Source organism: Neopelma chrysocephalum, unplaced genomic scaffold (assembly GCF_003984885.1).
Source record: "Neopelma chrysocephalum unplaced genomic scaffold, ASM398488v2 Primary Assembly neopelma1_96523, whole genome shotgun sequence".
NCBI classification, from domain to species: Eukaryota; Metazoa; Chordata; class Aves; order Passeriformes; family Pipridae; genus Neopelma; species Neopelma chrysocephalum.
In genome coordinates this window covers 54,953-69,725 of record NW_020925169.1, presented here as the reverse complement: position 1 = coordinate 69,725, position 14,773 = coordinate 54,953, and the positions used below count along the sequence as shown (strand labels likewise).

Below are 14,773 nucleotides of genomic sequence, written 5' to 3'. Positions count from 1 at the left end.
ATCTCATCTCAGACTTGTAACTTTTCTTCCCAGACTAGGAAGGAAGCCCCTCCAGCAGTCCACTTACGAATGGCACAAAGAAATACAGTCTCACATTTATCTCATTTAGAGGGCTTGCACTTTATTTTTTAGCTCTCAAAAGTCAGCAACAGATTACTCAAATGATTTATTTACAGTAATAATTGCAGATTAATGAAAATCCGCATTTGCTACGCCTACTTTCAAGGCTAGACATATGCAAGCCTACTCCAATGGGTAGGCTGGCTTGGAACCATGTGCAAAACCATGGTCTGTCACCTACTGAAGGTTAACACAATTATATGCTTGAGGCTATGGAGTTACACAGCACCCAAGAAGAGTCTTCAGCCAAGCATCATGGCACAGAGGCAGAGGACTTAGCATCTATCTGCACCTATGCATACAGACACATGCAAAGGGAGCCTGAGAGCGAACACCTTATGACAAGCATGACAAGGCCCTGGTCCCTATTTTCATTGGTCTTTGAAACAAAATCTACTCGAATGAGTAGGCAAACAGAACTCACATCTGCTTCATTTTTGTGTGATAATAAAAGTCAACAGTCTGCTTACCCTGTTTTGATTACTTTACAGCTCAAAAGCCTCTCCCCAACTCAGCCAGACCTCTCTTGTCCAGATACCACTACAGGTTTATCTGTTCATTCTGAATGCATCTGTTAGGCGTGACAGGTTAGAAGGGTATTTAAACTACATACCTGTATATTTGCTCAATACCACCTGGGCTGCTGGAATTGCATTCATTTCTACAATGTTGTACAGATATAGTTCAGAGTTTCTGTTGGCTTTGTTCTGCAGTGTTGAACATACCCAGTGGGCATAGCCTTTTGCTCCCTCAGCCTCAAGAAACAAACAAACAAACAACCCCCAAAAGAGGAGTCATTAAACCTGCTCAAGATACAGTAAAATAATTAGAGATTATAATAACAATTTTGTGTTTTAGAACAGAGTTTTGGCCAAAAATCTGCATCAGTGTTAAGCAGAAGAAAATACCAAACTGAATTACTCCACACACACTTTTAACCTGCCCTTTGGGCAAAGTAAATTCTTAAATTTTCATCCAATTCGCTGCATCACTGTAGGGATGACAACAAAAAAAGCTTTAAGGGAGTAAGTCCTCTACTTTCTTGGAACTCAAGGTCCTTGTTCTCTCCTGAAAGACTTATAATTTATGCCTTTGATCTATGTCCAAGTCTGTGGGAACACAAAGATTGTTTTCTCATTACCTACGGAACTAATTTCTTGGACCTTTGGGACTAAGGCATTTAATACAATAACTGTCTGCTATACAGTGCCAGCGTAAGCCAGGAACAACAAAATGAAAATAAACCAATCTCGTTTGAAACATGACTGTAACAGTTTCACTATCGAAGAGATGCCTATTTTTTAAAAAATTAAATCTTCTAAGTGGAGAGATTGGATATACAAAAACTTCAGAACAATACAACTGTTATACTCACATGCATATTGAGTTCAGTTGTGTGCCTGAAGAGATCCATAGTATCATAGCTGCCTACTGTCTCTGCAATAAGAGCCTATAGAGAAGAAGGAGCTGTGGTCAGGTACTTTAAAAATCGCGACATTGACTCAGTTACGATATGTCAGGCATATCTTAAACATTCAACACAAAGACACTTTCTTTTCCTCATACTCTCCAAGGAAGATTTTAGAAATAAAATGAACAAAATTAAAAGGGGCACAAGCAGTTACCAGCACATCAGTAATTCAAAGTCTTCTGCTGCTACTCTACATTCTTCAATACAAAGACTTGTGTGTGTTACAACAACTTATAACAACATGTGACAGGAGCTGAATTTTCAACGTGATGGTGAGAGTTCTCTTCTAGAATCCAGCTTCAATTAGGTGATCATTAGCACTATGAAGTGCACCTATAGTGATCATAAGAGTATGAGTCATAAGTACCTCAACTATTCACAGTTGGTCTAGATACCAGTAGGGGCACATCAGCTCTCAATGGTACAGGAGGAAGGGACTTCCCAAAAAGTGCAAAGTGCTTTGTCCAAGGTACATTAGAGTTTTACTTGTTTTAACAGTGGTGTTAGAAAGGAGGGGCTGAGAAGAGAATTAGGTGGTTCCACATAATGAACTAGTCGTACAGCTGAAGCTGAAATAACTATCACCTTATGAAGACAGCGCTTTGTTGACAGTTGTCAATAAAAAGCCTCAGAGCACTAACAGTGATTGCTTTATTGGTAGTTGCTTACTGAACTCACATCATCAGCCATTATGCAAACGTATCTTATGAATGTAGCTTCCATTGTATCACCACTATGGAAACAAAGGTCCTATCCATCTTCAAGGAAGTATAAATTCCCTTTACTTCAAACAATTTTTAGGAACATGAATAAGTGCCAATTATTAGGATGAAGCTCAAGTCTACTCTTTGACAACTGGTTTTGGTGCACAGTTTTACGATTTTTCATCATACCTGCCCAATCCAACACAGCAAGTAAGAAGGCTCCAGAGATTGGGCTACCTTGAAGGCTTCATGAGCGTGCTGTAAAACAAAGATAACAGTGCTATTGAACTGCCTGGTACGGTAACAGAGTTCATCTGAGTACACACAAGTATTAACATTATCAGGTATTAGAAGAGATTTAATGGATCAAATTAGGTCACTACTAAAACATCGACTGTGCCACACAGAACAATGCATTGCCCAGAGAAATAAACAGGTTTAGTCTTAAATAAAATTTAAAAATACATTGAAAACTTTACAACATAAAGGTTACCCTCTCTTCCAAATACACTTCCTTCTCGTAACACCAGAAGAGTTCAGAAGCTAAATTAACCCTTGGAACAAGTAATATTTAAAAATATGACTCTTGGAGGATCCAGTTTTGAAAATTTGCTTTTCCGTAATGCAAGCAGTTAAACACATGCATTTTCAAAAGCATAAAACTGACTATCATGCACAAGTCATCTCCCTATTAACTGCATATGCTTAAGAGTTCCTCAATTTGGCACAAGGTGAAGGAAGTGCTAGCATTAGTAGTCTAAGCAGCAAACAGTCTGTAGTATCAAGTTATTTTTATTAAAAAAAATTCTGACCATCAGATTTACAATTAAATAAGATTTCTTTAATTCTAACCAACAAATAGGACAGGATGTTCTTTAGCTGCATAAGAGCTCCAGGCTTCACTTAAGATGTATTGTAATTTTCCTCCAGAGAAACTCTGTAAGGTTAGAGTGTCACAGTAAATCACACATCTGCTGATGAGCAGAAAGTAGCTACTTACGGGAACTCAAACACTGAAAGTTCAGTCTGTGACAACTAAAAGTTCTTTGTCAAACCTGGCATGCTCCAGTTTGACTAACCACTTCTCAGTCCTTCCAATAAGTTTTCATTCCATCCAGTTGCTTGCACAGCAACCTCGCCAATGCAGCACAAGTTCACACTTAACCTTACTCCCTCCAGAAAAAATATGTTATTCATTTGCGTTCCTGAAGTAAAGTGTGGGTACCAGTTTAATTTCTTTTGAAGGAAGTACATTTCTTGAATTTGAAAGGGATTTTCTTCTCAGTTTCCCCACACTCCTATCTGCAGATACACCCTTAAAAAAAATGGAAAGGGAAATAATATTTGAGGATGGGAAATAGATTACCTCAATGTTTCCAGTTGCCAGATACAAAACCCCCAAGTTGGTCCAGGCAACAATATTCTAGATAGAACAAATAAAGTTAAAATCACTATTCAAAAATAACACTGCATCAGGGGAGAAGTTTTAAATGCCCACTTGAAACAGATGGAAGCTGCCTACAGCACTCACAATTTGCTCAGCTTGAACAGACTTGATGAACGAATGTTGAGCAAGAGCATAATTCCCAATAGCTGGGGGGAGAAAGAAAAAAGGAGAGCTAGATCTAACTGAATTTCAAAACACCATTAGTCAAGTTGCCTTCCAATTTAGGTTAGTACAGAGCTAGGCCTTTTGCCGAAGACTTACCACTACAAGAAGCAACTACACCAAGTGCATTCCAAAAAAGATGATTTTTGCTGTCAAGTCTTACAGCTTTTTTGAGACACTGGAAGAAATTAAAATGTGGATTATAATCATTAGGAGAGCAAAAATTAAGTCTTTATGCACTTACTTATTCAGAGATGCAGATTTTTTTGTGGACAGAGAGAGTATGAAGAGAAGCGCTAACATCAATTTAAAGAATGTATCAGGAAAAACAGGCAATACCTGCAAAGACTTCTCTAGCAGTTCACTGATCTCATTCATGTCAGTGCCCCTTGCTGTGAGGTGCTCTGCTTGTCGATAATAATTTATTCCAAGATCACACCATACGCTAGGCAAAGGCATCAATTTTAAAGCTCTGCCATAACACCTACAGAAACATGAATCACAGAATCAATTATTCCAAGTCTCTACATAAAGAGCAGAAAGCCGAAAGAACATTCAAAACAGTGCTTAAAAATCTAAACCAGCAAAACAAAACCAGACAACTATGGAAAGCAAAAATCAACTAACACATTTTCATTCAGACACTTATCGTCATAGAATCTATCCTGGTCTAAAGGCAGTCTGGTAGTCCCCACCACTTGTGAAGCCACAGGTGTGGTTATGCAGGTGTGCATTAAACCAAAGCTCTGTCTGTTACATTATGTATGCTTTTACTTAAAACAACCTCAGTCATTTTTACAGTTTATCAGACTTCCCCCAGGAACTATCTGACTTTACAGACAGTGTTTGAGATTCACTAAGCAGCTACACTTCTTCATCTTACACATCCACCTCCAAAAAGCTCAGAGGGAGTCACAGAAGAGGCTGCAGAAATACTGCAAATATTTTCTAGATCATGAACTTTGAAACAAGGAATTTCCTCTTCCAGTGTACTCTAAACCTCTAAATTTATGACATTTTTACAAGAATGAAGTACAGACAGAAAGCTAGAAGTATTATCTTGGTCTTCAGTTGTCCTGGGAGAATTAGCAAATACTACAATCACTCCATTTAAAGAGGCATGATTTGTGGAATAGCAGGGAGGATATAGTCATGCTCTAGAGACAGAAACAAGGAGAAAAGCAGGTGCTAGATGAAGTGCTGATAGCCACTGTGGCAATACAAGAAACATACCCTGAAATGAGTAGTGTAACTTGGAAGAAACACAAGAATCTATTTACCCACTGTGCAGGTGTCAACAGATCAGCATGTTTTTCATTTTCCAGAAATTAGGTACTCTAGAATATTTGACACTCCATAGAGTCTCAAGCTGCATAGAAGCTCTTGATAACAAAAACAGTATTACCTTCCTCCCAGTATGAGCAGCTCATTTTTCTTCAGCATCTGTTTGTCTGTGTTTTGACCCATTTTTCCCCAAAGAAGGGATCCTAGTACTTGAACATGCACTTTGCTTGGTGAAATAACATGCACGCTAGTACAGGTATCTCCAAGAAGTTTCCAGAGGCAAGATATATCAGGACAGTGCTTTATTGCCCTGTAATTAATTAAACAGAAAACCCACACAACACTCATTCAGGCACTTCAATATCCTTTTCTGAAGAGAAGTTCACCACTTTGAAGAGTGGCAAAATCTCAAATGCAATTTATCAATGAGCTGTTTGATTTTTTTAAATTCAGTTTCTTCCTATTCAAGCTATAGGTCTAAAAGGTCAAAATCAAGAAAGAAATAAAAAAAAAAGAGAAACCGCAAAATGCCAATATATTCCAACATCGTTGGGACTAAAATTCTAAAAAGTAGCCATTATCTATCAACATGTCAGCTGATTACACACTCCCTTGCATTTTAGAGAACTACCATGTCATATTACAAGACACGACTCATCTGCAGAAACCTGATGGACCTTCTTTTCCAACAGTAGTTATTTCAAGACTTAAATTAGGACACTAAAGCATTTTGTATGAAATGTAAAACAAAAAGATTGAGGGAAGGAAGGAATATTTTCCTCTTATACACTATTTTTGGTAGGAATCCCCTCCTTCCAGTCCTAAATATCAGGACTGCTGAAAAGAACTGTGTGTCATTTCACACTTTTGTTATAATCAAATGATTCTGTATCTTTTAACAGAAAAAAATAAAACTCTATAATAGCCATTCATTTTAGCAGCCTACATTTAGAAATTATTCAAACCATTTTCAATAAGCGTATTCTCACTTCTAGATTAGAAGTCCTGGTCCATTTGATTCAGTTTAACTGAAAATCCTCAAACACTTAACTTTTATTCTTCTGCCTGTCAATGCACAATCCCATCAGAAATTAAATAAGTGAGTATTTAGTACTAACCTTGTAAAATATTCAAGAGCCTGCTCTATGTAATCCACAGCCTTCCTATCCAAATAGTTATCAAGGGCTGATCTTGCCAACATGAGATAGCATTCACCAAGTCCTGAAAATAAAAGAAAATATCCCCTATGAAAAGAGATGCTTTTATGATATGCTTAAAAATAAGGTGGGGAGGGAAGGTGGAAGCCTGCTCAGTGTTCTGCTTTATAAAAAGATTTATGCCCTGCACAGATTATAAATTTATCACAAAATCAAAAGACCTACAATGCTCACAACAGAGATTTTGCTTTTAATCTATCTTGTCAAGTGTGAACTGCAGAATAATTTGCATGTTAAAATAAACATCATTAATTATAAAAACCATAGCATTTAAGCGTTGGGTTTGTCCTCAAATAGTAAGTAAACCCCTCATGAGCAATCTGCTCTGTGTTGGCAAGTCTTTGACAAATACAACAACTTGCAGTTTACACATGTCAAAAATCATTCCTGAAACACAAAAGAAGAAAAAAGAATGTCACAGTAGGCAAAAGGGAAGTCATTTTTCAGGAATACTTGAAGCCAACATTATTTAATCCTATTTATGTAAGAATTTACTTCATATGGCGCACTGGGTCTGGCTTTGGCTGCTCATGAGCAGTGTTTGGAACAGTACCAAGGCGGTCTCTCTGCCATCCCCCACTCCAGTAGTAGGCTGGGGGTGATCAAAATCTTGAGAGCAGACACACCCAGGACATCTGACCCATGCTGACCAAAGGGATATTCCATATCGTATCACATCTCTTCAGCAATAAAAGTTAAGAGAAAGGTGGAAGAGGTGGGGGGGCATTTGTTACTACATTTGTTTTCTAGAGCAATGCTGGGCAGACTGAAGTCCTACTTCATGAGAATTGGTAGGACTTTGCCTACTGATGGGAAATAAAGAATAAATTTTGTTTTCCTCTGCTTCCGCATAGGGCCTTTGCTTTTTCTTTAAACTACATTTATCTTGCCCCACAATTTTTTTCCATCTTATTTTCTCCTCTGCTCACATCCTGCTGAGAAGGGGAGTGACAGAACAGCTTGGTGGGCAGCTGGTGTCCGGACAAGGTGTAGAGAATTGCCAAAAAATAGAGAACTGCTAAAAACCAATTTGTTTGGCCATCACCTAAGCTCCACCATGAAGACTTGCAGCCACACAACGGTTGCAAAAACAAGATGTTCAGTTAACCACAACCTGCAGACTCTGTGCACAAACAAGGTATATCACGTGCACATTATGTAGATACCAATGCTTTAGCCTACAGACTCTAAGTGCACCACGTGAACGTCACGTGAACACCAATCCCTACGTGCAGTAAATGTGTTATTGCTACTGACTCTGTGGCGGGCGTGCCATTGCTGTAAGTCTATACGTGGCAAACGTGCCATTGCTATAGCCTACCGTAAAGCATGCCACCCAGCCTGTATATAAGCAAGCACCTGACATGCCCAGACAGAGATCTCCCCCACTGAAGGACAGAAGAGGAATGGATCTACAGGACGCCACTGGATCCATGGTGGTGACTGTACCTTGCTTTCTGTAATTACCTTTTGCTTTGTCCTACTTTCATATTTCCTCCCTTCTCTCCTCTTTAATAGGAAATAAAAGTGAATTATAGTTTTGGTTACCAACATTTGGCCTCGTTTGTGTCTTAATCTTGCTCCAGCTATATTTGAACCTTTCTCACCTCCGAACTTGTGGATCGAGAGACTAGATTTGCCTCTCTGCACTCTGAAGATTGGAAACCAAGGTCAACCCACCACAAATGGAAATAAATCCCACTGTTAAAAAGGAACTGCATCTCATGGCACAATTTCTAGCATTTTGGAACCAGTAACTGCTTGGTTTATATCTTGCTGGCACCAGCAGTGATTCAGTCTGGCAGTAAATCACTGAATATGAGTACCATTCACTCTATTACACTGACAGCTCTGAAGCTATTTTCCTCATGCTATTGTACCCTGTACCTATACCAAACTTAGGTTTTGCAAGCATCTTTATCTTAGCCTCAACAGGTATGGCTTGACCACACAGAAGTCCCAAGATCATAAGCTTATCAGATGTCAAGACACCCTATAATCTAAAACCAAAATCAATTTTATTCCCCAAAGTTATACATTAAAAGATATGCTAGAGCAGAGGCAGAATAAACATATGATTTAGTAACACAAAACCAAAACACATTGAAAAGATGCAGTCAAGTATAGTTATTCTCTCACCTACTAGGAGACAATGCTTCCAACAACTCAGAAACTGTTTAAACCCATCAGAACAGTAGCAGAAAAACACTGATGAGAAAGCAAAAGAACTTCAGAGAGTTTTAAGAAGGTCCACAGAAGTTAGCACACCAGACTAAACATCGTGAACAGCCTCTAAGAAAGTGAAGACTGTTTTGAGACTCAAAGTAGGATCCAGAGCTCACAAACCAGATATTAGGATGAGGAATTACGAAGAAAGATGGGAGATGTAAGAAAAGCGTAGGTATAAAGGCAACTGTGGGGGGAAATATTAATCCTATGTACTTACACATTCTCAAAGCATTTTAGTCCAAGTAACACTGTCAGCCGTTACCTACAGACACTAAAAAGGCCATACACATGTGCAAACTTCTATAGAAGATCTTTACAAACTGCTGCTGCAGTCAGCTGTTGCCTTCTTGCCCAACAACTAGTAAAACTGCCTATCTCTTCAACTCCATCATGGAGCTTTTGCCATGTCACTTTAGTCTGGAAAAATCTAATCAATGAAGTTATACAGGCAGAAGTAGAGGTGTCAACCAGACCAACTCTTTCAACTAAAAGCCTACTGTTGCAATAATAACCCAACACTTCTGACTTAAGCCTTACAAGAATTAGTTTAGATTCACCCAAAAATCAAAAGGCCTTACATACAATGAAGGAATACTTGAAGATTCATACCAGTATCAAGGAGCAAAAACCATCTTTTTCAGAAAGGGATATGGGGTGAGAATGACTGAAGACTAAGTGGCAGGGAAAATGCAAACAGAACAATTATTCATTGTTATTTGTTATTTTGATAATTGTTTTGTTATTTGTTAATTTGTTACTAAAATTTTACGTAATCCCCGTATTATATAATTTTAGAATCACAGTTCCATCACGAGGAAGAAGTTCCAGTAGACCCATTTCTCTCTGCTTCTAGCCATGTATATTGAAGATCTCTACCTCTTGCCATCTCTAACACTTGCAAGACCTCTTGGAATTTACAGCTATTTTTCAGTACTTGTAGAAGCTCAAAGTGTTCTGGATCACTAGGCTAACACAAGAATTGAGGAATGCATGATCAGGAGCAGCAGAAAAGTAGTATATGCCCTCCTCTTTGAAATAGCAGTCTGATTCCATTGCCCGTTGAGCCAATGTTTTACTGGTTAGGTGAAACTGCAGCACTGTTAGTGGTCTTCCTCTGTCTATCCTCAATTCTTCCACCCACTTGGCCTGGTAGGCCAAGGATTAATTACCTTTCATACTTACTTGAAAGAGAAATAATCACTCCCACTCATCATGATTTAAGAGTTCTTCAGATATTTGACAGCTACTACAAACTAGCTTTCATGCAGGGGATCACATGGCTCTACATACCCAATATATAATCCTATCCTTCCATCCAGGAAAACCTCAATACCCTAAGAACCCTTCCAAAAGACTGAAGCACTACAATGTGTAGAGGGAGAAAGAGTTAACACTTTCAAATTCAGACACGTTACCTTTCAGCGCAGGCACATAGTTTTCTGTCTTCTTTAAAATTTCTTGATAGGTAGCTATAGCATTTTCATATTTGCCTAGAATCTGCTCAAGTGCTGCAGCTCTATAAGTGCTGTACATGAGCCCTGGGTTCAGCTCACTTGCTCTCCTGAAGGATTTCAGAGCTGTTGAGTAGCTACCTCTGTTCAAGTAAGCCTCCCCTAGAGACTCCCAGCAGTTGGAATCCTTTGGATCAGCTCTGAGAGCTGCCTGCAAACTGAAGATATGAAGATATAAATTTATTTAAATAAAAGGTGATACAACTTAACATAAGTATTTCCTTGCATTACATACTCTCAGATCACTAATTTTGCATTATATACTCTCAGGACACAAATGCACAATTATACAGAACTTTTAAACACAGCATAGTACCACTCTCATCTTCAGAGGACATTACACAAGTTCAGGCTTTGTACCTAACCGTGGCTCATTATTCAGTGCTATACCAGGCTCGTCGATGCCTGTCAGCAGGCTTGTTAGTACAGAACACTGCTATGATAACAGGACTATATTCTAAGAATTCTGGAACAGATGAGAGATGCAGCTCACTCAGACTCATTTCCCATTGTTTAGTACAAGCAATCCTATAATCAGCTAACTTATTTTCAAAACTTGCTATGATCAAAGACCGTTTCATTGAGATTTATAGAAAAGGACTTAAACCAATCACCAGTTCTCTTACTCAGCTACTGCTTGTGACGGCTGACCACTTCTTAGGTAATAAAGTCCACGATGAAGCCAGGCCCATTTTGCTGTACCAGGGCTTGCTTTTTCAGTTACCTCATTCAGGATTGACAGAGCAGTATCCTAACAAAGCACCAAAAATGCCAAGTTAGTAAACAAGATATGTTTTTTAAATGTTCTAATGACTTTGTAGGCTTTTCCTGAAAGCAGCAAGGTGGAGGATGGAAAAAAGAGGTGACACAATTTAAATATGGAAAATGCCCTAGCTTTCTTTTCATGTTTCCTGTTGAAAAAATTCTTCATCTACATCACTCATGTGATGACTCCAATGGTTCTCCTACCCTTCTCCCCAGATAAATTTAGTTCAAAATTGGAGCATAAAATTGAAGCAGGTCCACCTACGAAAGCTAATAAGCAATGACAGAATATCTGTTTTCAGATCTTATTCTCAAATACAAAGGAAACCTGAAGTGATTCCTCAAAGAGAAGAACTAATAGAAAAACAAAATGGCAGTAATCTGAAATTCTGAATGGACAATACCATGTCTCCAAGTTCCACACTTAAGTCTACAGCTGCTGTTCCAGATTCTTCATCCATTTCATCCAGTTCAAAAGCCTTTTTATAGCAACCACGAGCTCTACTTTTATCTCCAGCAATGTCTCTGTAGTAGTTACCTAAATAAAAAAAGGCACTTCCCAAGTAGCTGTCCAATTTTGCAGCCTGTAGGAAATATGAACACAATATAAGACAGCAGTTTGAAAGATTATGGTGATAGACAGGTCCAGTGATAACTACTTGTTTAATCTCTGCTTATCAACTTTTTTAAGCCCTTTCTGTGATATACTGAGTTGTCAAACTTTATTTTAGATTCACTCAGATTACGTGAGTTTTAGGTATCTGCAAAATATGCTACAAACCTCATGACACAAACCATTTTGTACACAAAGTACTAACAATTTGTGCTAGTTAACATCCCATAATTTTCATATTCTACTGTTTCAACCATTATGCTCATATTCTTGCCATATTACATCCCCATTAATCCAGCCTTTTCTAAAGTTTAAGCTCTTAGATGCACTTGGCTGATTTGTTTATACTTAAGAACCCACAGCCTCCAAGCAGCAGCAAACACCTTTGTCAATAATAATAAAGAACACATATTTTAAAACCAAAAGTACTATCCACTTCAATTACGCTCACCAGTACACTCTGCTGTAATTGAAGTGCAAACAGTAGGCAATGACTTGAGTTGTTAATACCTATCATGAAGTTATATGGTAAGTTTACAATGCTTTTTTTGTATACTCCCATGTTATCAATACAGATGATGCCTGCTCAGCTGGTGCTACGAAAAAAATTCAGGAGCCGTAAGCTGGGGTGAGATAAGAAAGGGTTTAATTATGCCAAGGCAATAGATGTTACACGGCGCGCGCCGGGCTGTGCCCAAGATGTCACATTTATAGCAATATCTGCCCAATCCCAAGTGTGTCCATCCTCTAACTTTTGGCCTGGTCCACCCCCTTGGCCCGCCTCTCGGAATTGGGTCTGGGGTGCTTTTTGGGACCCCCTCTTCATCATCTTCGTCATCTTCAGCGTACAGAGAGCAGGGTGACCCAGTTCCTTGACTCTGTCCTGCGGTTTAGGCCAAGATACAAGCGTTCTCCAAACAAGACAGGCCTGCCTTGACTAAAAGACTAAACATTTTCTACTAGATATGGGGATAGGGTGAGAGGATTAGGGAATGTATAAACTGAGGGGTGCTACAGGGAGGAGGGAGAAAGGGTTTCTAAAGTCTATTTCTATTACCTATAAAACTTATGAGGTAGAAAAATAGAAAAATAAAAAAGCATTAGGGGCTTAAGGCATCACAGATGTCAGATTAAATCTTTTGGATTCACATTAAAATCTATGTTCAGAGAAAAAGCCACAATCACTAAAAAACAAAAGATCAGGAAAAGCATATAAATTGTGGGGGTTTACAGACTTAAATCCATGGACAGACAGTGAATCTCTAACACCATTCTCAACTTTTTTCCTTCCTCACTTTTCTTCCAGTTTGAATATTGCCCTCCCCATTTCTAAATGTCTTCAAAGATCTATGCCAGTCACCAAGAGGCCTCAACATTCCAACTCTCAAGGAATGAAGATTGTGGAAATCACCACTATGTTTGGCTAATTCAAAGGCCTCAAGAAGTAGGTGAAAAGAAGAAAACAAAAGCAAGGAGATTCCAGGTAGCTGCACAGCTCCCTACAATGCCTTTTTGCACAGCTGAAATTGTTTTACAGGCTCTGGAGGCTTATACATTGTAACAAGCAGAATATTCAAGTCTGTCACTCCATTCAGCATATTTTCCATATTTGGTTTCTGATATAGAAAAACACTAATTCTACATAAACAGTTAAAGCAGCCTTTACCTTCAAGAACTGAGTGAGTGCTTTTCCTTTGTCTTTTTTTGTCTCATCACTCATGAACCAGTATGTGAGCCCCAAGTACTGATGATACTCTGCAGTTTCTGCCTTTCTTTCAATAGCATTCAGAAAACTAAATGAAAGGAACACAGGCCAGATCAGACAAATTCTGAAAAGCTGAAAAACTCTATATTCTAGTCCCCCATAACATTCCCCTGTTAGAGGACAGAAAAAAAAAAAGTCTACCTTCTTTTTGCTTGTTCATAGTTCTTTTGGGAATAATGGATGTAACCATCTAGAGCATGGGACTCAGCCAGATCAGGGTGGGACAACAGAAGCTCTTGTGAAATCTGAAAAAGGATGTAATTGTTCCCTAGTTATTTCCTCCATGAAACCCAGAATTGCACTTAGCTTACAGGAATAACAATAAAGCACTAACCTTAGAAGCCTCATCCATTATACCTTTGTTTAGATAAGCCTGGCCCCTTATAGCTGAAATCACTGGGTCACTGCTTGCATCTACAATCTAGAAAACCAAGTAATAAACTCCATCAATTTATTCTCTCCCCACACTAAGAAATCAAAGGTGTGAAAAGCAGGCAGACTGCATGAAGATAATGAAAAGAAAACATTTGCATGCTTTCTCTATTACACCAGAAAAGACTTAGACAGAATAATTCTGACAAAGAACAAGTATAAGATTGTAGAGAGCAAGGACAAAGGTACAGAAGCACGAAGAACAACAAAAAACAATGAAACTGTGAGATAAAAAACAAGGGGAAGCAACCATGCTATCTTAAAGTATCTTCATGACTAATGACAAGTCAACGAAGGACATACGAAGCAGGATTATAACAATAATTCAAATTAAGGCGAACAACAGCCACAGAACTTGCATGAGCCCAGCAGCAGTGAGGAAGACCAGACAATGTCAAAAGCAACAACTTCTAAAATTAGAATTGTGAGTGAAAAAGAGCTGCAACAAAACCTAAAAAAGCAGAGATGAAAGAAATGTTTGAATTACACTATAGCTGGTAGGAACGGTCTAAACCACAAGAATGTAGAAAGGAGGCAGGGATAGAAATACACAGTTTGAGTACAGAAAGATGAGAGCATTTTTTAAAATTTAAAAAAACTACAACATTTTAGTCCATGAAAATACCTGCTCAAGTGCTTTAATGGCTTCTTCTGCAGCATCAGCATCAGCTATTTTAATCAAAGTCTCTGCTTTCAACTGAAGGACAAGATTCTTCCACCGAAGATTAGGACCCTCAGGAATTTCAAGAGCCTCAAGAGCTGTTGACAAGAAGAACCTTTCATCAAGTAAAGCTAGGAAAAAACAAAACTACAAAGAGCAGCGCTGTTCCAAATATTTTAAGAATCTTGTTCATTCCAATTTTTCAGTCTAATAAAGCACCATTTGAACTGCTCTCCCCCATATTTAAGAAATTGTCCCATAATTAAGAAATGTCAATTCATTCAAGTTTAAAAACTAAATCAATTTTAGGGAGGTCCTCTCAGACACATGGATGCTGATTGTTTTCTAGCTGCTGGTCATATAAATGGAATGCTACCTTCTGTCCCATTTGA

At 38.5% G+C, this 14,773-nt stretch overlaps 1 protein-coding gene across 7 annotated transcripts in view; it reads right to left on the bottom strand.

Annotated features, from left to right (window-relative positions):
- Positions 1-14,773, bottom strand: part of TTC37 (tetratricopeptide repeat domain 37) — a 50,003-nt gene that overhangs the window by 20,085 nt on the left and 15,145 nt on the right. For all 7 annotated transcript variants that reach the window (XM_027708775.1, XM_027708770.1, XM_027708776.1 and 4 more), the window contains exons 12-27: positions 14,346-14,479; positions 13,623-13,709; positions 13,430-13,533; positions 13,190-13,316; positions 11,315-11,494; positions 10,772-10,896; positions 10,050-10,303; positions 6,307-6,409; positions 5,310-5,498; positions 4,244-4,388; positions 4,004-4,082; positions 3,827-3,888; positions 3,662-3,718; positions 2,485-2,553; positions 1,496-1,570; positions 734-875 (exon numbers count right to left, since the gene is read on the bottom strand). In XM_027708775.1, the coding sequence (XP_027564576.1) occupies positions 734-875; positions 1,496-1,570; positions 2,485-2,553; positions 3,662-3,718; positions 3,827-3,888; positions 4,004-4,082; positions 4,244-4,388; positions 5,310-5,498; positions 6,307-6,409; positions 10,050-10,303; positions 10,772-10,896; positions 11,315-11,494; positions 13,190-13,316; positions 13,430-13,533; positions 13,623-13,709; positions 14,346-14,479 (1,932 nt within the window). The remainder of the gene's footprint in view (positions 1-733; positions 876-1,495; positions 1,571-2,484; positions 2,554-3,661; positions 3,719-3,826; positions 3,889-4,003; positions 4,083-4,243; positions 4,389-5,309; positions 5,499-6,306; positions 6,410-10,049; positions 10,304-10,771; positions 10,897-11,314; positions 11,495-13,189; positions 13,317-13,429; positions 13,534-13,622; positions 13,710-14,345; positions 14,480-14,773) is intronic.